This window comes from Gigantopelta aegis, chromosome 10 (genome assembly GCF_016097555.1).
Source record: "Gigantopelta aegis isolate Gae_Host chromosome 10, Gae_host_genome, whole genome shotgun sequence".
Lineage (NCBI taxonomy): Eukaryota > Metazoa > Mollusca > Gastropoda > Neomphalida > Peltospiridae > Gigantopelta > Gigantopelta aegis.
This window is the reverse complement of record NC_054708.1, coordinates 12358170-12381466: the sequence shown is the minus strand read 5'-3', so window position 1 is coordinate 12381466 and position 23297 is coordinate 12358170. Positions and strand designations below refer to the sequence as shown.

At 36.9% G+C, this 23297-nt stretch overlaps 1 protein-coding gene across 4 annotated transcripts in view; it reads right to left on the bottom strand.

Annotated features, from left to right (window-relative positions):
• LOC121383165 (tyrosine-protein kinase receptor torso-like) overlaps positions 1-23297 on the bottom strand; it is a 190877-nt gene that overhangs the window by 75115 nt on the left and 92465 nt on the right. For all 4 annotated transcript variants that reach the window (XR_005959268.1, XR_005959269.1, XM_041512994.1 and 1 more), the window contains 4 exons: positions 22389-22478; positions 6500-6565; positions 4965-5037; positions 1441-1664 (listed from right to left, as the gene is read on the bottom strand). Coding sequence is in view for 2 of the 4 variants with exons in the window: in XM_041512994.1 (XP_041368928.1) it covers positions 1441-1664; positions 4965-5037; positions 6500-6565; positions 22389-22478 (453 nt within the window). In the remaining 2 variants the exon portion in view is untranslated. The remainder of the gene's footprint in view (positions 1-1440; positions 1665-4964; positions 5038-6499; positions 6566-22388; positions 22479-23297) is intronic.

Sequence of the window (23297 nt, the reverse complement as noted above, 5' to 3'; positions counted from 1 at the left end):
ACTTATAACAAAATAATTATGATTTATTTAATAACACAATAACAGAGAACTTATACTAAATAAGAGAAATGCGTTTTGTGATATTAAAGCCACCAGGATGACCAAAAACACTTCGAATGTGCGGAAATGGATAATATAAACAATAAAATCTAAGTAAAGTATGATTTCAGTTATCAAAAACGGCTCTAATATGCCTTAGTGTTTAAACACTAGGGTATGTCCCTTTAATCCAAGACAGGATGAGAGTTTGGGAGGGAAGGGGGGGGGGGGGGGGGGGGGGCTTCGAACACTCAACCCGGCAAGCGCAAAGGAGCAGAAGCAACCCGATTCGATGACCAGAAGAACACGCCAGGGATGTTGATGATGAAGAATCTGGAAGTTGGAAGTGCGTCCCTTTCGGGAATTAGACCAAACGAGGTACTCTGGATGAAATAATTTCTCTAGGTGACTTGGCATCAAATGTGGAGCGGTTCGATCTAATAGTGATTTATTTCCGTGCTTGTGTACAATAAATTCACGGCACGCCGTCTTTGGCAGGGTAACTGGCTGCCGCTGTTGTATATCCATGGCAGAACTTAATATGTCCGTGACAGATCATTGTGTCGGCTGGACTTAGCGGGAATTACGCAACCCGCGATGTTGCACGTGCGATCAGAGCGTGTATTTGTATAATTCTGCATTCCAGAATCAAGGCGTTGACAAAGTGTCCAGATTTTAATTAAATGGATGCTGTGATTACAATTAGCGATATTTGTTATTCAACTCATGATATAGAATTTAGTTTTATAAGCATTGGTCCAGGGTCATGCTACTAATTATTTAGCAGAAAGATCCGATAAGAGTTGAGGCGCAATCTGTGGGTAGAGTGCTCGCCTGTGGTGCATTGATCGCAGGATCAAACCTCATCGGTGAACCCATTCTCTGATTGTTCCAATGACTGGTATATCAAACACCTTGGTATGTGCTGTCCTGGATGACCTGTCTATGGGAAAGTGCATATAAAAGATCTCCTGTTGCTAATGAAAAATGTAGCGGGTTTCCTGTGAAGACTACCTGAGACAATTACTCAATGTTTGACAACCTATAGCCAAAGATTAATTACTCAATGTTTGACAACCTATAGCCAATGATTAATTACTCAATGTTTGACAACCTATAGTCAATTATTAATTGCTCAATGTTTGACAACCTATAGCCAATGATTAATTACCCAATGTTTGACAACCTATAGCCAATGATTAATTAATCAATGTGCTCTAGTGGTGTCATTAAACAAAATCAGACTTGAACAAACATTAGTAGATGAGTTCTGTTATTTTAAAGGGGTGAGGGTTGAGCTTTTTATGCTTTTTATTTTTCATACGAAATGGCGACCTTAATCATAAATAGTTAACATTTTGCGATGGGTATGCTGTACATTTTCGCAATACAGACACCTACTTTGCCTAAAACTCCCCACGGCGGGTCTTCATTCTTGTGCAGACGTCTTCTCATACCGACCACAAACGTGAGGGGTAGGCCGGTCGACTCGTTCGCCTCATTCCTCACGTTCCATCGCAGATACACCATGTGCACATCTGGAGATCTGCCGTGACCCTTTTGGCTGTGTTTGCACGTCACTTCCGGTCCAGTGAGATAAAGCTGTATTCCACTTCTAACGTAATCTGGAATTATTTTTTATATATATATAAATATATTTTTCTGCTCTGTTGTATAACCTTGATGTGATTGATGTGACTTTAAATATTTTAATACTGTATTATACCAATATTATTTAGACAGTGTTTCCGGTAACTCACGAAGTAAATTGTAGGCTTCACTGTTCTAAAAATATAAAGCTTAGCCGATCATCCTAGAGGACCTAGGTAAACTGTATGTTATTGTCTTTATTGTGATAGGTACCAGTATTAATTCTGTATTACAAGGTTACTGAATGAGTAGTTAAGGGTTAATTAAAAATTAACCAGTTAGGAATAGAGTTGTAATTCCTTTATTAATTAAGTTCCCCTGGGAGCGTTTCTCAATTATCACACGTGTGTGGGTTGTATCACGGTGAAGTGATTAGAATATTGTGTAAACTAGACACCTAGTGATTAACTAATTAAGTGATTAGTTCTGGGTTGTTATTATTATTGTTGCTGTTAATTAATTAACTGCGGCAAATATATTTGTCAGCTTAAGGTTAATACAGATTCAAAAGTGTATTGTGTTTTGTTGTGTTTTCTAGTGAACTAAACGTGCTATATCATATACTTTATATAAGATCTTATCTCTGATCATACCTAGAACCGAGCCACGCGGGTATTGGACTGCCCGTTACAGAGAGATCTAATAGATATACAGTTAGGAGAGATATTTGGATAATCGTGTTTTATTCAGTTACGGGTATTATAGGATCCCCGTGACACATACATACATACATACATACATACATACATACACATATATATCTCCAAATGAGTCAAATCATGTAGTTCAGATAAATGTTAAATACAAAAACTTCCAAATAATACATTTCAAAATAATACATTTCAAAGTAATACATTTCAAAATAATACATTACAAAATAATAGATTTTTTTAATATACATAATATTTGCAATTGCAATTGTGAGGAATCATTCGATAGGATAGTACAATTGTTCATTGTAAGTAACAATCCCATATTGATCCAACAATTTGGGACATGACTGTGATGTTTGTATTGAGTTATACATCGTGATAAATGTGTTTAAATAGTGTTGCATTTACCAGCATTTCTCGTGATGAATGTTTACTTGTAGAATGCATGAAATTTAATTTCAGGATATTAATTTTGTTAATTTTCCAGAGAAGCATGCCACAGAATCACTTAACAACTCGGTCAGTCACGTGGTTTCATCGTGCATGAAGGTCAATGTTTGCAAATACCCTCATGCGTGGGTTCGCCCTACGGCTCTCGCGGTGTTAAGTTTCGCCCCTGCGGTTGTCGTAGTATTAGGCTTCGCGCCTAGTGTGCTTGCATCAGTTTACCTCCCCACTTCCTGGATTATTTTCTGCACTCGTAAACGACGAGGTGTCTCATAATCATGGCGTGGGAAGCTTGTTGCCAATAGACTAGAATATTTCGAGCCCTCAAGGGCACAACGTATAATCAGGGCAGTTACTTTTGCCTGGAGCCATGGTAACGGATAAAAACAGGGGCGGATCCAGGAACTGTTTTGTTTGGTGGATTTTTGTTGGAAAAGGGCACAGGAACAAATTCGTCAAAAGGGTATCCCAACAAGAAAACAAGAAAAAATTCAAAGAGGAAAAGGGGGAACTTGAATATTTTTAGCGGGACGGGTCCCCCGGTCTCCCTCTGGATCCGCCTCTGAAACAAAATTTAATTAACTTCCTTTTAACTTATTTTCATGCTTATATACAATTAAGGTCCAAGCACGCTGTTGGCCTAGCACACACCTCAGCTATTGTGTTTGTCTGTTTGAGCAGGAAGGAGGTTAATAGTTTGTCTGTTTGAGCAGGAAGGAGGTTAACAGTTTGTCTGTTTGAGCTGGAAGGAGGTTAATAGTAAGATATAAGTTGTTGCTTGTTTTGTTCTGTTTAACGACACGACTAGAGCATATAGATTAACTAATCATCGGCTATTGGATGGTAAACAATTGGTCCTTCTCACATGTTGGCTTCAGAGGAAACCTGCTACATTTTCAATTAGCAACAATATATCTCTTATCACTTCCCACCGACAGAATAGTGCATACAATGGCTTTTAATATACCAGTCGTGGGGCAAAACCCTCATCAAAGAATGGATCTACGGAGGAGATTGGACCCTGAGTCTAAAGCACCTCAAGCGAGCGCTCTATCCACTGATCTAAATCCCGCCCAGAGAGTAAAGTTGTTACAAGTAACAAACATACACCTTGACACTGCGCAAGGGGCAGGGCGTAGCTAAGTGGTCCAGCGCTTGCCTGATGCACGATCGATCTAGGATCGATCCCCATCGGCGGGCCCATTGGGCTGTTTCTCGTTCCAGCCAGTGCCCTGGTATGTACTATCCTGTCTGTGGGATGGTGCATGTAAAAGATCTCTTATTGCTAATCGGAAAGAATAGCCCATGAAGTGGCGACAGCGGGTTTCCTCTCTCAATATCTGCGTGGTCCTTAACCATATGTCCGACGCCATATAACCGTAAATAAAATGTGTTGAGTGCGTCGTTAAATAAAACATTTCCTTCATACTGCGCAGGGCACCGAGTCTGGTTTAGCGTCGGTGCCGAGATACGACCCTTGCAGCAATGGCGTATGTTATACTATCACAGCCATTTTGTGATAATTGAAATCAGACATTGCATAGATCTTATGGTTTAGATTATCCATTTCCGTACATCCGGAGTGTATCTGGTCATCCTAGTGTTTCTAATACCACAAAATACCTCTTTAAAAACAACCATAAAACCCCCACAAACTACACGTACCTCTGAGAAGGTACAGTTATGGAGACGAGCTCTAGTCTACTTTTTTAAAAGAGTATGTACCTGTTTCAAAGTCACATACATTTGTTTCACTCTAGTGTAACTTTACTCACATGAGTTACAGGCTTGTAGAATAAACAGACTTAGTATCCATTTTCACTGGTTGAAACTTAGGATCTGCGACTTTAAACCAGATGACTTAACTTTGAGTTAAAACAAAACAGTACTAGTCAGGAACGGCGGAAATAAGTAGATAGTAGGGTGCTGACTGAGATCGAGGGTACAAAGCAAAGTTTCTATGGAGTTCGGGGGATATGCTCCCCCGAAAAACTTTGAAAACTATATGTCCTGAAATGCAATGTCTAGCATTCTAGAAGTAAAATTCATCTCTGCCTTAAGATTTACTACCAATAATATTTTTTTCATTTAGAATTATTAGGGGCTGGAAGGCGAGAGCCCCCCTCTCAGCCCCGGCCCCCTCCCGCTGCTTCGCTGTACCTGCTAATTACATACCTTGCTGGGTTTTCTCTTGGGTCTTTATTTGGTAAAAGACGTCACATGAATCTTGGCAAACTGAGCGGTATTTCTGCATTGATAAATAAATAAATAAATAAATAAATAAAACATTGATAAAACGTTATTTGCCTATAAACATATATAATTCGAAGCTAGTACATATATAAAACACATATAAGTTAATACACATTTTGCGTCATACATTATTATATTTCTTAATATTTCTGACATTTTATATTGTATGTAACAAACTGGTAGACGAAAAAATTAAAAGGGAAAACATAAAAATTAGGTTATTTGTTTACTTTTATTTCTGAATTAAAAACCCCCAAACAAATTCCCTTATAAAATATAACTCACAATGTTCTGATATTTGAAATATATAAAGATTATTTAATGAGAGCGAGGATCGTATGAAAATTAGGAAAAGAGTTTTTGAATTGTGTTATTGCCCGAACAAGAGCGAGTGGTAGACCACGATTTTAAAACGGGTTTCATCATTTTAGTGCGATAGTCGAGCTAGTATGATCGTTTGTTTATTATCCACATACATTAATAACAAACAATTTTAATAGAAACAAGCCATTAAATTTACAAAACCGATTGTCTTGTTTGTCAATCAAGCAGTCAACATTTGACTCGTGCTTACATCCACTGGACACATTCTCCAAGTGCTTATTTTATTATATTAAATGATATGGAGGCAAACGTACTAAATTTTGTTTTAATAAATACAATTATATGTACTTTTATTATTTTGTGTTGTTCTTCTCTTGTTAAGAGTATTGGAATTAACAAAGGAAATCAAACTGTTACAACAGTTAATAATATATGTATATAAATGCATTATAATAACTAAATTTACAATTAGAATTTTGTTTTTTAATGTTTGCGTCAGGCCTAAATATAAATGAATTAGGTTAAAATCCAAGTAAGATTAAAACAGAGATTAGATAACATCAAAATACATAATTTCAAATTAAATTCTTTTATACAGATATTAAACATCAGATGACAACTAAAATCATATAGAACCTATAAATGACAAGTCGTGTTTGTGATACACACAATATGAGGTTAGCTGACAGGTTACCGGTGGACTACCTATGCATTATTACACCCTTAGGAAATAGTTCCATAAATTATGTCAGTCAAAATAATTCAAAAGCATTACATTTTACATTACAGTATAATAACTAAATCAAAAATAAGATGTATTTAACATTAACTGCTTTCAAATATCTACCCTGTCGTGATTAGTGTGCTACGAACAATGACATAATTTTCTTGCTTAAAGCAAGAATGGAAATTCCCATTATAGAAATAGGTCATGTCAAATGCGGTCAATGTAACATCCGCAAACCACTGAATGCTCGTCGAATAATTATGACTCACGTTTGTCATACTTATTTTATATTTCCCTTTATATATTGAACTTTATGTATTATTTTTCTTTTCACTTGACCATTTACTATCATTATTATTTTTTTTTTTTTTGTCGTGAAGAAAACTTAAAGTTAAAAAATACTTACCTGAACACACAGTTCTTTGCATTCAGTTATGTTTGAATGTTCCGAGTTTTGGCACGGTAAACTGCACTAAAATATAAAAGAGTTAAAGTTTGTTTTGTGTAACGACACCACTAGAGCACACTGATATACTAATAATTGGCTATAGGGTGTCAAACATTTTAGCAATTCTGACATATCTGATGATATCAGTATAATCTTAGAGAGAAAATCCGCTACATTTTTCCATTAGTAGCAAGGGAACTTTTATATGCACGCTCCCACAGACAGGACATCACATACCACATGTCGTGGTGTACTGGGTGGAATACGGGAAAACAGTTAGAGAATGGGTCCACTGAGGTGATTCGATCCTACGACTCGAGCACCTCAGTTGAGCGATCTACAGACTGAGATAGACGCCACCGTAACATAAAGAAAAGCAAATGATTTTAGCGTTTTGCTTAATCAGGAAAGTGAAGGAAATGTTTATTTAACGACATACTCGAACATATTTTATTTCCAGTTATATGGCGTTGGACATATGGTTAAGGACCACACAGATACTGAAGGAGGAAACCCGCTGTCGCTACTTCATGGGCTACTCTTTTTCGATTAGCAGCAAGGGATCTTTTAAATGCACCATCCCACAGACAGGATGGTACATACCACGGTCTTTGTATGGGACAATTTTGAAATTTAGAATTGAATAGCCGAATTTTAAAAAAAAAGAAAAAAAGGTATTATTCGGGGTCTTTAAGAGAAAAAAAGTAAATAAATGGAATTGACTTTATAGCAATTAATAGGCGCATAGTTTTCCATCGGGCTGGTCTAAAATATTAAATCGTATAACTTTTTAAAATAAATTTACCAATATATACTATTAATATTTCTCATTAGGCCTGGCGTAAAAGGGTTCACAAAGGGGCGGGCTTTGCGTTCAGTCCAATAAGCGCTACAACACCCAACTAACACCCACCCAAGGTCGCTGGGCTGGATTTCCACGGGATAAACGCGCCGGGGCGTGATGAAGAGGCCTCCTACTCAGGCAACCTACCGCACCCAAAAACAGCATCCTATCACAGTGTCAACCCCCTCCCATCCCACCCAACCCCAGGTTATCCATACAGCAATTATTGGGTGAGTATTTAGAATGTTAATGACGATGTTGGTAGAGGGTAGAAATGGAGGGGAATGATTGGATAGTATAAGGAAATGATTATGTAGAATGAATAAGCCCGCCGTCCGCCGTCCGTGGTGTGAAGATGAGCGCTCTACCAACTAAGCTATATCCCGTCTGGAGTTTGAGTTCTTGTCTTGACCTGCCTTCTAACGGTCCATAATACCGACACTATAGTCAGTTGTTGAACAAAACCTCGTGACACTTGGAGAGTTAATACATGACTCGTACTCCTGTAATTCTGTTGCACATACGTGACAAATGGTGGACGTGTTGTATATCGGTTCCGTAAATATTTTACGAAGTTAGCTCGTGAATTAATGCTGTAAAGCCCTCGCCAAAATCTCGGGGGTTTTAACAATAATTTACTTGAGACAGATAATCCGTAATTCCTCATAGTTCGTTTGCGTTCCTCTTCATACCGTATATATCCTGTGATAGCCGCTGGCTGATTACAGCTGTGGCAAACAAAGCGGTTCTAATTCTATAACAGAAAACCAAGCTATCTGTTAGTTGCGAATTGCCTCCAGGTTCTCTCACTCCAAATCAATTGCGGACAGTGTTAACAATTTAGTTTTTATAAATATAAGAAAGCTGTTACCCATTTAGGCAATACCGTACACATACACAAAAAGTGTAGCGTTTTACATTTAATTTATTTACAAAGCAATGTGGTATTACAACGCCTTTAAGAGATTTGAGGGACGTTTTTACAGCCAATTAAATCGTAATTTTTGCAACAACCAAAAAATCGTTGTTGTACTTCCTGTTGCACCGTATAATGTTGTCAACGTCTATTTTACATTGCGTATAAACAACACTAAGTAACGGTATATTAATTGATTAGGAATGGATATATTATTGGCATAAATAAACTCTGTCACATATTGCTACCACAAAACAATAACGGTTATACTGTCGCTGTATATCAATAAATCATACATAAAATATTGCAATTCACGATGAGCTTAAATTATGTTTACTAATGGTAAACATTTTAAATATACACGATTGTATTAACTTAAGTTTATAATTAAGGCCCAAATAGTCTGGCAAACTCACTTAATTTGCCATATCTATTTTATATTAATTTTTAACATTAATTAATGTTAATTAACTAGACGTGTATTTATGTATAAGCATTGTAATGTACTTATGCATGGAACACGCTGTGAAATGATCGGCAATCAGAATAAACATATTCGTATTCTTATTAGTATTCATAAATCTAAACGATAAAACCGTTATAGTGATCAAAATCGTATCTCTGCACATATCCAGAATTAAAAAATGACATTGTGAAGGTTGTGGTTGTTTCCACGAATCTTGTCCGCTGCTTCGTCTACATGAGGAATGCCAATCCCCAGACATTTATAAATGTACTTCCTTACTATGACTTGTGTGTGTGTGTGGGGGGGGGGGGGGGGGTGTTGCAGGCAGCGTGGAGGTCCATTTCAGTTAAACGCAAACGAATAATATACAGAGTTTATTACATCATTAAATTTACAATATCGATTGCTCTGTCAATGATTCACACAATATAAAGTGGGCGGATGTCAGCGAAGAGTCACCGTTGTATTGTTGCACTCTTAGAAAATAGTTCTATAAATTAAGTCAGTCAAAATAAACCAAAATTTAATAACTACATGATGCCTTCAAAATTAACTGCTTTCTAACCCCTACAATGTCATATTTAGTTTGATACGAGAAATAACATAATCAGTCGTGCGGAGTCCAATAAATAGGTCAGGTCAAATTAGGTCAGTGTATCATTCGCAAACCATCGAAATGTACGTGGATACATTATGACACGCGTGTGCCATACTGATTATATATTACCCTGGATATCTCGAACAATGTGGATAATAAAGTTATATTTTGCACAGAAAATAGTTTATTTAATTAGAGGAGTGGCATAAAGGAAACGAGATTGTCAGAAATAAAGATTTTGTATTGAAAACAAAGAGTATTCAAAGATTGTCTCTGTCAAATAAAGATTTTGTATTGAAAGCATAGAGTATTCAAAGATTGTCTCTGTCAAATAAAGATTTTGTATTGAAAGCATAGAGTATTCAAAGATTGTCTCTGTCAAATAAAGATTTTGTATTGAAAGCATAGAGTATTCAAAGATTGTCTCTGTCAAATAAAGATTTTGTATTGAAAACATAAAGTATTCAAAGACTGTCTTTGTCAAAATAAAACCCGTCGGCTTTAACACACTTTTCCATTCTTTTTTCCATGCTTCAAAACATTCCTGGAAATACTTTCTGGAATGCTCTCTAGATGGCATGCCGCCATTTTATGTCAACCACGTCGCCAAATTGAGATCCTTTCATCAGTTTTTGTTTTTGTCTTTTTTTTGGCAGTCAGATTTGATGACAACAGGTGGAAGGGGTACGCATTTATAATGCCATGTTCTTTTCCAATTCATTCAAGAACATCAGTAAAATTTCCCTCTTTTTCTGGGTTTTTTTTTTTATAGTCCGTCAGAACTTTGGGCACCAATATCGCGCATACTTTACTCATGGCTAAATCTTCAATCAAAATATTACGAATTGAATCCTAATTCATGATTAGCATCTCAGCCATCATTCTACAATCGTTAAATGGTGATCAATGTTCGCTAAATGTCAAACCTTTTCGATTATTTTCATTGGAGTATGTAGTTTTGGGTCTACCGTTTTTCGAATTGTCGTGTATGGGGTTTTTTTTACCGTTAAACAAATCATTCGTACAACTGGAATTCACGGCCACGAGACATTACTTCACCACTAAAAAATTTATTTTAAACTTTGTTATGTTTAACGACGCCACTAGAGCACATTGATTTATTAATAATCGGCTAGTGGATGTCAAACATTTGGTAATTTTTACATATAGTTTTAGAGTTGAAACACGTTACATTTTTCCTATTAGTAGCAAGGGATCTTTTATATGCACCATCCCACAGACAGGATAGCACATACCACAGCCTTTGATATACAATGTACCAGTCGTGGGAAACTGGCTGGGACGAGAAATACACTCCAATGGGCCCACCGATGAGGGTCGATTCTAGACTGACCGCGTATCAGGTGAGCGCTTCACCACTGGACTACGTACTTCCCTCCTTTGATATTAAATAGACTGTCCTGGGTTAGCTTCCATTGTAAGTTGTTTCCGAATGATAAACTATTTTGAGGACTAAAATTACATAGTAAATATAGTCTCTAGTTTACATATCAGTGTCTGTATATTTAATTGGTTCTGTTCGTCCTAATGTGTTTAAATAGTCCAAACTGGATTTGGTATCCTAATAAAGTTGTACATACGAAGAATAAATATTAGGAAATCAAATTAGGTTTGCCCTAGACGAACAGAAACACATTTAATATACAGCTACTGATATTTTATGCATACAAATGTATTTAATATGCAATGTTAGTCATAAAACGTCTCTGTTAGTCGGCAACATACTAACAATGGCAACAAACTCGGGATAGTCCCTTTAAAATTAACTCTCAGTTATTTTCCGGCACCGATCATAAGACACATCATACATAAAGGGGTTATAAAGAAAAACAATTTATTTGATTAGAAAATGTTAGAACTCTTTAAAACAAACAAAGACACCTCGTATTACCAGCTTCAGATTAATTAAACTGCTTATTGAGATGTATAATTAAACTGCTCACTGGGATGCATCATTAAACTGCTCACTGGGATGTAGAATTAAACTGCTCACTGAGATCCATAATTAAACTGCTCACTGAGATGTATAATTAAACTGCTCACTGGGATGTATCATTAAACTGCTCATTGGGATGTATAATTAAACCGCTCACTGAGATGTATAATTAAACCGCTCATTGGGATGTATAATTAAACCGCTCATTGGGATGTATAATTAAACTGCTCACTGAGATGTATCATTAAACTGCTCGTTGGGATGTATAATTAAACTGCTCACTGGGATGTATAATTAAACCGCTCATTTGGGATGTATAATTAAACCGCTCATTGGGATGTATAATTAAACCGCTCATTGGGATGTATAATTAAACCGCTCACTGAGATGTATAATTAAACTGCTCACTGAGATGTATAATTAAACCGCTCACTGGGATGTATCATTAAACTGCACATTGGGATGTATAATTAAACCGCTCACTGAGATGTATAATTAAACTGCTCATTGGGATGTATAATTAAACTGCTCATTGGGATGTATAATTAAACTGCTCACTGAGATGTATAATTAAACCGCTCACTGGGATGTATCATTAAACTGCTCACTGGGATTTATAATTAAACCGCTCACTGAGACGTATAATTAAACCGCTCATTGGGATGTATAATTAAACCGCTCATTGGGATGTATAATTAAACTGCTCACTGAGATGTATCATTAAACTGCTCACTGAGATGTATCATTAAACTGCTCGTTGGGATGTATCATTAAACTGCTCACTGGGATGTATCATTAAACTGCTCACTGGGATGTATAATTAAATTGCTCACTGAGATGTATCATTAAACTGCTCGTTGGGATGTATAATTAAACTGCTCATTGAGATGTATCATTAAACCGTTCATTGGGATGTATAATTAAACTGCTCACTGGAATGTATAATTAAACCGCTCACTGGGATGTATAATTAAACCGCTTATTGGGATGTATCATTAAACCGCTCACTGGGATGTATAATTAAACCGCTCATTGAGATGTATAATTAAACTGCTCACTGGGATGTATAATTAAATTGCTCACTGAGATGTATCATTAAACTGCTCGTTGGGATGTATAATTAAACTGCTCATTGAGATGTATCATTAAACCGTTCATTGGGATGTATAATTAAACTGCTCACTGGAATGTATAATTAAACCGCTCACTGGGATGTATAATTAAACCGCTTATTGGGATGTATCATTAAACCGCTCACTGGGATGTATAATTAAACCGCTCATTGAGATGTATAATTAAATTGCTCACTGGGATGTATAATTAAACCGCTCATTTGGGATGTATAATTAAACCGCTCATTGGGATGTATAATTAAACTGCTCATTGAGATGTATCATTAAACCGCTCATTGAGATGTATCATTAAACCACTCATTGGGATGTATCATTAAACTGCTTATTGGGATGTATAATTAAACCGCTCATTGGGATGTATCATTAAACCGCTCATTGGGATGTATCGTTAAACCGCTTATTGGGATGTATCATTAAACCGTTTATTGGGATTTATACTTAAACTGCTCATTGAGATGTATCATTAAACCACTCATTGGGATGTATGATTAAACCGCTCATTGAGATGTATCATTAAACCGCTCATTGAGATGTATAATTAAACCGCTCATTGAGATGTATAATTAAACCGCTCATTGGGATGTATAATTAAACCGCTCACTGGGATGTATAATTAAACTGCTCACTGGAATATATAATTAAACCACTTATTGGGATGTATAATAAAACCGCTTATTGGAATGTATCATTAAACCGCTCACTGGGATGTATAATTAAACTGCTCACTGGAATGTATAATCAAACTGCTCATTGGAATGTATAATTGTATAATTAAACCGCTCATTAAGATGTATCATTAAACCATATTGTAAAATAACTGAAGGGAACCACGGATTTGGATTTGTTGCTTACATCGACCATTCTACAAAATATAAAAGTCAATGGACCACGTTTTTTATATTTATTTTAACGCAGTAAGATTCTTTGTAAATATTAAAGGAAGAATAGCAATTATTCCCGCTTGAATGAGAGAGAGAGAGAGAGAGAGAGAGAGAGAGAGAGAGAGAGAGAGAGAGAGAGAGAGAGAGAGAGAGAGAGAGAGAGAGTGACAGACAGACTGACAGACAGAGAGACATAGAGTATCTAAACATCAACATTAATCACTAGTCAATTAAGACTTTCTTATTATGTGAATGTTTTCAAAAGTTCCACTCACTGGAATGATAAATTAATTCACTGAAAAAATTTACATTTTGTTTTATTACTTTTTCCGAGGATCTTAATCTTTTTGTCTTTCACACTGCCTGTGTGGAAGCGATGCCGGCTTTAACTTGTCAAATGTAAATCCATAAAGGAAAACATCTTGTACAAAGTTAATTGCTTACGCTAGAGGCGCCAAAGAAAAACGGCTGTGTAGGTGACAACAAAATGAAAAACAAAATCTATTGCATTTATGTGGAAAAAAAAAAAAAAATGGTTTTGTCAGAGTGATTTTGCTTAGGTTTTTTTTTTAATTTGCTTTGTTACTTTTGTATGTCTTACTGTCAGTTAAAATCAAAGTTTGTTTTGTTTAACGACACCAATAGAGCAGATTCATTTCTTAATCAAAGGCTATTACTTGTAGTGTTAGGGGAAAGCCGCTACATTTTTATATGCGCTTTGCCATGGACAGGATATTCTCACCAAATTTAAAAACTTTTTTTAATAACCCCACTTGACAGGCACGACAGAAGCAAGTAGACATTGTGGGGAGGGGCTGACTGGGATCGAGGATGCAAAGCAAAGCTTCTAGGGGGTTCGGGAGTATATTTCCCCGAAACATTTTGAAAACTAGATGTCCTGAAATGCAATATATATATATATATATATACTGTCAATAATATGTTTGATTAAAAATTATAGGGGGGAGGGCTAGATCCCCCAAGCCCCCCCCCCACCCTTTGCTCCGCCGTGCTTGCTAGAGCACACTGATTTATTAATCATCGGCTATTGGATATCAAACATTGGCAATTTTGATATATAGTTTTAGAAATAAAACCCGCTAAAAAAATTTTTATTAGTAGCACCATTCCACAAACAGTACGTCACATACCACGGCCTTTGATATACCAGTCGTGATGCATTGGCTGGAACGAGAAATAGCCCAATGGGCCCACCGACGGAGATTGATCCCAGATCGACCGCACTGACCTACCGACGGGGAACGCTTTACCACTGGGCTATTCTAACCAATGCCATAGTATGTTGATGGCAAAGTGACTGTAAAAGCGGCCAATATCCTAAGCTAAAACTACAGGCCCCGATGGTGTCGTAGCTAAGCCATCGGACATAAGGCTGGTAGATACAGGGTTCGCAGCTTGGTTCCGGTGTAAACGGAATGCAAGTCCGTAGGAACAGTTGTCTGACCGGACTTAATCTCCTAAGAATGCAGGTCCTAGGTCTAATATACCTAGGAATGCAAGTCCTAGGACTTACGTTCCTTAGGAATACTGGTCTGACTGCCAGGATATCATGTCCGGGCCGGACCTGCATTCCTAGACAATCAAAATTTAAGTCCGGTCATACACATAAAAATTAAATTAGAAATGTAAACAAAACTAAAAACAGTTTCCTTTTTTGGTTTATTTAATTAACCTTGGATACTAGCGCCTCTATTTAAATAGTTTCTATTTATTCCAATATTTTCCATTTATATCATTTGCAAGAGTTTGTAAACGTTTTGTTGACCTTATTACATGAGCAGAACCAAGGTCTTTATTCATCACTAATAAATGTTTAAATATTTAAAAGTAGCTCAAAAACATTTTCCATAATTTGAAGCATATTAGTACTCGCAAACAAGTAAATTTGCCCATATTATATACCAACACAGTTATCTGTTACACATTATATACTGGTTTTTGATAATAATAATAATAATAATAATAATAATAATAATAATAATTTGCCTATAAAAATGTGATATTTGCGTTATATACATTATCCTGTTATATAATTTTAAGTTTGTACCTTTTTGTCAATAATGTTGCAGGCGCGTGTACATAGGGGGTGGGGTGGGGTGGCGTGTTCTAAACACCCCTCTTCAAAGCAAATTTCTAGGCCTCTCCTCTGCATAGCTTACTGAGCATGTGCCTGCTTTGTCAATTTTGCTCATTTTCAAAAATTAATTTGGTCTAAGATATGACATATCAGACTCTAGCCTCTATGATATCTTAGTCCCAACAAACCATATCATCGATAAAAAAATATGTTAAATAGTTTTCATTACTGTTTATCAATTAATAGAAATATCAATGACTATGAGTGAGTTTTAGAAGCTCAATAGGCTACTACACCGACTAAAACAAAACAGTAACCCCATAACAATTATCATACTGTCAGTAATATGCACACACAATTTACAAAGGTCCTTTTAAACAGACTAACTACTCATGACACTTTTACACCGGACAGTTTTGGTCGCAATAGGCATTCAGGCTCCCCTTTGGCTGATTTTTATTGGCCGAATGAAACGAAAGTGTCAGAATCTGGAATACAACGTATATTTATATTCGCATTACAAACAAACAAGAAACAAGTGTTTTATTTAACGACGCACTCAACACATTTTATTTTACGGTTATATGGCGTCAGACATATGGTTCAGGACCACACAGAGTTTGAGAGGAAACCCGCTGTCGCCATTACATGGGCTACTCTTCCGATTGGCAGCAAGGGATCTTTTATTTGCGCTTCCCACAGACAGGATAGCACAAACCATGGCCTTTGTTGAACCAGTTATGGATCACTGGTCGGTGCAAGTGGTTTACACCTACCCATTGAGCCTTGCGGAGCACTCACTCAGGGTTTGGAGTCGGTATCTGGATTAAAAATCCCATGCCTCGACTGGGATCCGAACCCAGTACCTACCAGCCTGTAGACCGATGGCCTGCCACGACGCCACCGAGGCCGGTATATTCGCATTACTGCCAAGTCGCTAAATAGGATTCCAGACAAATCAGTCTGCATTTTTACATGGATTACAACTAATATTGTGAGTAAAATTATGGAAATGCATGGTGAAGATTTTAGGCCAGCTCATTTTTCCAGAAAGTGTCCATTGCCCCCCCCCCCCCCCCCAACTGGGGGAGTGACCCACCCCCATCCCCACCTCTACCCAGTCTCGAATGCTTATGGTGTTCCTAACGGCCAGGTATAATAATACAGACCCTTTCCCCAACTCATATCTTATGCTTTTTATGGTCAAAACTGCCATAAGGCAGTCAGTGATAATTAAGTGTTTTGATGCTATTTTTAATTGTTCATCAATACAAGTCAAATTTTCATGCTTATTATTCCTGTTATTTTATATTGTAGTAACTGGTCATTATAGTACTAGCTATAAGTACTAACTACTAGAACTAAGTACAATTTTTAAAGTTTTATTTCAGGGATTTTCAGGAATCATATACAGTATATGTAATAAGCAAACTATCGGAAATAAATTCCACAGGATTAGGAATACAAGGATTGAAAGTCCTGTGGACTAGGAGTACCAAGAATAAAAGTCCCATGGACTTACATTCCTCGGAATGCACGTCCCACATACTTAAATTCCTAGGGATACAGGTCCCACAGACTAGGATTCCGAAGAATGGAAGTCCGATCGGACAAAGATTAAGAAAATCACAATTAATCAGATTGTGACTTACCGTCAAAATACAAACCTACAAAACATATTATTAAAAATTATGTTGGTGTATATAGGAATTGTCTTTTGTTGTTCACCAAAAGCAAGATGTTCGTCCTACTTCAATATACTAAAAAAAACATGTAAGACGACTACAAAAATTCACTCACGTGTCTGATCCACAAGTCTATGATGTAAATTTGTTTAATTAAGTTGATGCTCAAACTTAAAAATATTTTTGACATGGAGGTTTGAACCCACACTAATCTTAAGAGACTCGTATACTTATCCCTCACACTACGAGGGAAGGCTGCCAAAAGCTCTCTTATTTGTCGTGTCTTTCTGACAGCTCGTGCAAATTGCAGAGTATAATAAATGGACATCTAATTTGCCGGACTCGTATTTCTGTCACTGCTGTAGAAGGAATTTAAGTCCGGTAGGAATACAAGTCCTAGGATAAAAACAACTTAAAAATAAACCAGGAATGAAAGTCCGGGTAGGACTATGGTTCCTAAGCTATGGAGGTCCGATAGGACTATTGTTCCTACGGACCTGCATTCCTTTTACACCGGCTTTCACACAGAGCGAATTTTAATGTCTCCATGGGGAGATGTAAGATCAAATACACACTCTTCTCTCTCACTAATCACTAACAACTAACAACTAGCCCACTGTCCTGGACAGACAACCGAGATAGCTGAGGTGTGTGCCCAGGACAGCGTACTTGAACCGTAATTAGATATAGGCACAAACATAAGTTCAAATGAAAAAGATAAAACTCTTTACGTTAGTGAGGCCAGGCCCGTGCTTATAATACTTTTTAAAGTACAGGCTCAATCTCTAATGACGTCACACGCATACAATTTGTATAGCGTTGCCATGACATTAGTGTCTCAGACACTACTGGAGTCTCGAGTCTAGACTCAAACGGTTTTCTAAGCAAAGGGCCAGGACATCAATAGTAGATCAAAATAAGCGGCGACTTCAATATTCCATGTAGTTAGTAATGTTAAGTATTGTTCTAAGCAATGCCAGTGACGTAATATAGTCATTACCGTAAAACGTAATCGTCGCAAACCAATAGCCGATGTATTTGTCGTGCTGGGGTGTCGTTAAAAATTCATTCTTTAATCGTCGCAACCCAATAGCCGATGTATTTGTCGTGCTGGGGAGTCGTTAAACATTCATTCATTAATCGTCGCAATCCAATAGCCGATGTATTTGTCGTGCTGGGGTGTCGTTAAACATTCATTCATTAATCGTCGCAACCCATTAGCCGATGTATTTGTCGTGCTGGGGTGTCGTTAAACATTCATTCATTAATCGTCGCAACCCAATAGCCGATGTATTTGTCGTGCTGGGGTGTCGTTAAACATGCATTCATTAAGCGTCGCAACCCAGTAGCCGATGTATTTGTCGTGCTGGGGAGTCGTTAAACATTCATTCATTAAAGGTCGCAACCCAGTAGCCGATGTATTTGTTGTGCTGGGGTGTCGTTAAACATTCATTCATTAATCGTCGCAAACCAATAGCCGGTGTATTTGTCGTGCTGGGGTGTCGTTAAACATTCATTCATTAATCGTCGCAGAGGTTAATGTTCTGTTTTGTGCAGGTTTAGATTTGTCCAACCAGTCTTGAGTGGCATGACGTTGTCAAAATATCCTTTTGACTATCTTGGGCAGAGATACGATTTTGACAATGTTAACGGTTTTGTCGTTCAGATTTACAAATGCCGGTGACTTTAGCTCTTGTTTACTTACTTCAACAGCACATCTAAAAGGTCACATTTGGTGCGCTTATATCTATCTATATATAGAACTAGGTCATTCTAAAAATAGTTAAGAATTATTCCCATCACGTTGTGACGCAGTCGTTTCTACACTATTAGCATTGAAGGTGATACATTTATGATTTAACAAGGCGTCAGTAGGAAGACGGAATCAATAAAAGCACGTGCCGTTTGTGCCTCCAGGCTAGTCCCGTCACTTGTAGCGAAATCAAATTAATGACAATTTAATACCATCTCCTTACTTTCTCCTAAATAAAGTAGATCATAGAATTAAGTTTGGAGCTAGAGGATTTTAACACGAAAGATAATGGTGACGTTAAAATTTCTAAAAATGCTTTAATTTACCTTGAGGGCGATCATTCCTATGATCCGTCGTACCTCAGGCGGGAGATCTCCCACTAAGTTGTATTATGTCTGAGAGAGAGAGAGAGAGAGAGAGAGAGAGAGAGAGAGAGAGAGAGAGAGAGAGAGAGAGAGAGAGAGAGAGAGAGAGAGAGAGAGAGAGAGAGAGAGAGAGAGAGAGAGAGAGAGAGAGAGAGATGAAATAATGAATGTTTAACGACACCCCAGCACGAAAGATACATCGGCTATTCGGTGCCAAAATATGGTAATTCAAAACCTGAAGTGATGATCAACATCAATATAAAAATTCAAGAGTCAAATAAAAATACAGTGTAAAGAACTGTGCAAAAATACAAATATCACAGATAGATCAAATTAAAATTTCGAGTAAACGTCAGTATCACGTAAAAACTAATAAAAATTCTGGATGTAATCGAAATGATTCCATCACATTTCTTTGACCAAATATATCTTTTCGAGTTTCTTTCAGATACTTACACACCAACAAAATGTGGCGTACAGTCAGAGTACACTGACAGGGCGCACACAGACGTGGAGGATCTTTCTTCAAGATAAATTAATGGATCAAGTAAGTATGGACGATGCGAGCACGACACACGACTATTTCATCCTTCCTGTGCTACCTATAGGAGGACTGCCACTCTTCCTAGACCGGCTTGATGGCATGAAGCTTGTTCGCAACCGCACAGTCCCAATCATGTTGCCAAGACGAAAAGACAAATTGGTTGTTACTATATTTAAACTCAGTATAGGGCACACCAACCCTGGCACGAGGCAAATCCAAAGCAGACTTGGCAGCTGAATCTGCCTTTTTATTACCCATGATGGTCCAACTTCATATTGCGTAAAGCTTGTAGACACGAAGGTGAGTCGGTAAAAATAATAAATTTGAATGCAATCGAATCCTTGATTCACGATACCTGTCTTGAATTTCCATGAAATATTTTTTTATATACAACAACATCTGTACGATCTTTCTTCAGCTGCGCAAGATCGAACACAATGTTAGGTGGTGAAATACACCAAGGTGGTAAAACAAAATATGAAGGAGTTTTCAAAGTGTCAATTAAATCAATGTTGAAAATCGACAAAAATCGCTGAATGCGAAGACCAAATGTACGAATAGCATTTGGTATTGCATCAAACAACTTCATATATTTGTAATCAAACACTATTTGGTGTGTAGGATCTTTTGGTAATGATTTAATCTTGCTGGCATACTGCAGAGAAAGCTTTGCACGTCTAGCACCCAAACAAGGTTCGTGTGCATCAACGTACAAGCTCTCTACAGGAGATAATTCTGAAAGCACCAAGACAAAGCCTACGTCCCTGATTGTGTATAGGATATAGCATCTGCAAATAAGACTTGCGTGCCGACCCATACACAATGCATCCATAATCATGTTTTGACCTCACTAGAGATCTATATAGACAGAGCATAACCTTGCGGTCTGCTCCCCATTACGTATTACCAATAAATTTTAAAATATTGAGAGCTTTAAAGGGACATTCCTGAGTTTGCTGCATTGTACGATGTTTCCGACTAATAAAATATTTCTATGATTAAACCTACATATTAAATATATTTTCTTGTTTAGAATATCAATGTCTGTATATTCAATGTGTTTCTGGTCATCTCAGTATTTGTAAGAAGCCCAAACTGGATTTTTTCTTTAAATAATTTCGTACGTACGAAAAATAATTTTTAGAAAAAAAACGAAATTTAACCTAGTACAAATATTAGAACGATCAGAAACACGTTGAATATACAGCCACTAATATTTTATGCAGAATAATATATTTGATATGTAATTACAATCGTTAAAAAGTTTCTGTTAGTCGATAACATCTTAAAAATTGCATCAAACTCAGGAATGTCCCTTTAAGCCCTTCTTTTTAACATATTTAAGATGAGGCACAAAGAATAGCTTAGCTTTCTGTCAAATATAACCCCCAGAAATGTGGTCTCCTCCACAAATGGTATGGGATTGTTCTACAAAAACAACAGTGGATCTAAGTGGAGACCTCTTTTCTGGCAGATATGCATACAAACCGTTATTGCCATTGAGAATCTAAAGCCATTGTCAGTTGCCCATTGATGAAGTTTATTTAAACAAAGCTGTAACTTAAGTTCAATGATATTCATATTGGACGATCTATAGCAAATCTGAAAATCATCGACATATAACGAGCAATCCACACCAGGGGTTAAACACTGGGTGATGCTGTTAATTTTCACAGAAAATAAAATTACAGACAGGATACTACCTTGAGGTACACCCATCTCTTGTGGGTGAATATCGGATAAAGTCGATCCACCCGGACTTTTAAAAGATCCATCTTTTAAAAATTGAGAAATAAAAACTGGAAGTCGACCTCTTAGGCCCATGTCATGGATGTCTTTTAAAATCCCATACTTACACGTGGCATCGTAAGCTTTTTTAAGTGCTGATTATGGATGAAAGCTTCCCTACATAACGTTTCAAATCTAACAAGAAGATCAACATTGCACGTTATTAAGCAATTTGTGAGATTCAAGATACCAGACAAGTCTACGGTTGATCATTCGTCCCATGGTTTTACAAATGCAACTTTTTGAGGCTTTTTTTTTGTTTGTCTTTTCAGGAATTTTTCTTTTTGCTGTTGTTGTTTTGTTGTTGTTTTTGTTGTTGTGTGTTTGTTGTTGTTGTTTTGGTTGGGGGGTTTGGGGGGGGGTGAGAGGGTGGGGATGAAATGACTTTTGAAGTTGTACACCAATTAAATAAAAATAGCATCGTGAAAACCAGTTGTTCGAATATTACTGTTTGGTCATATAAAAACAAATCCTTTTTCGTCTCTTGGTTTTTAACAGTTTGTTTTTGTTTAATGACACCACTGGAGCACATTGATTAATTAATCATCGGCTATTGTTAATCATCGGCTATTGCATGTCAAACATTTTCTGACACGTAGAAACCTGCTACATTTTTTTTTTACATTAGAAGGAAAGGATCTTTTATATGCACTTTCCACAAACAGGACAGCACATACCACGGTCTTTGCACTAGTTGGAATGATAATTATTTTTACAAGTAGGTAGAATATGTGTTTATGTCTATGTCTGTCAATTGTAGTCTTACTATTAATGATGACACAGAAAGTTAAAGTGCCCGACGCTGATTCGTCCGCCTACCTTTTCACAAACGGAGACATTCTCGACACATATATATGACTTGTAAACATCAAAGACGTCAGCCGCGGTGGTTTGAAGTTGTTTTCCAAACTGAAAATAAACACAATTTTGCTTTATATAGTCGTGTCAGGATTATTATGACAAAGAGACAGACAGACAGACAAAGTTAAACAGTAATAATACAATAATAAAAGTACACAAGCCACTGCTATTGAGTTATCAGTTGTTGATATACTTGGGTTTCTAAAATGTACAATCTGTGATTTGTTGTTATTTATAAACAGTTCATTATTGTTACAACATATGGCTAAGGCATCTAAAAAAAATTTGTAAGTCACTTTGCGTTTTCGCTAATAGTACAACATCATCAGCATATATTAAAATATTAATAACTTCTCGTTCTATTTCTATACCTATGTCAAGAGCCTTAATTACTGCGACCATTGATAAATAAATTAAATAGCAGTGGAAACAAGATACACCCCTGTTTTAATCCAGAATGGATGTCAAACCAGTCAGTAGTACAATGATTAGTGAATATATACCAGATTATTTATATATAACAAATAACTGTTTAAACATGACAGGGTGAGATACTAACTGAGAGAGTGATTGCGTTTGTGAATGATGAAGACACGGACGGATAGAAGACGGACAGAAGGAAAGTGTGTGTGTGTGTGTGTGTGCGTTCAGGTATATATATGTATGTAGGAGAGAAACGGAGAGCTTTGTGCATATGTGAGAGTAAGAGAGAGAGAGAGAGAGAGAGAGAGAGAGAGAGAGAGAGAGAGAGAGAGAGAGAGAGAGAGAGAGAGAGGTTGGTGTGTGGGGGATGACACATAGATATAAAAGTGATCAACTGCCGAAAGTTCGCTGTAAAATCAGAGAATCAAAATATGTGCACACATC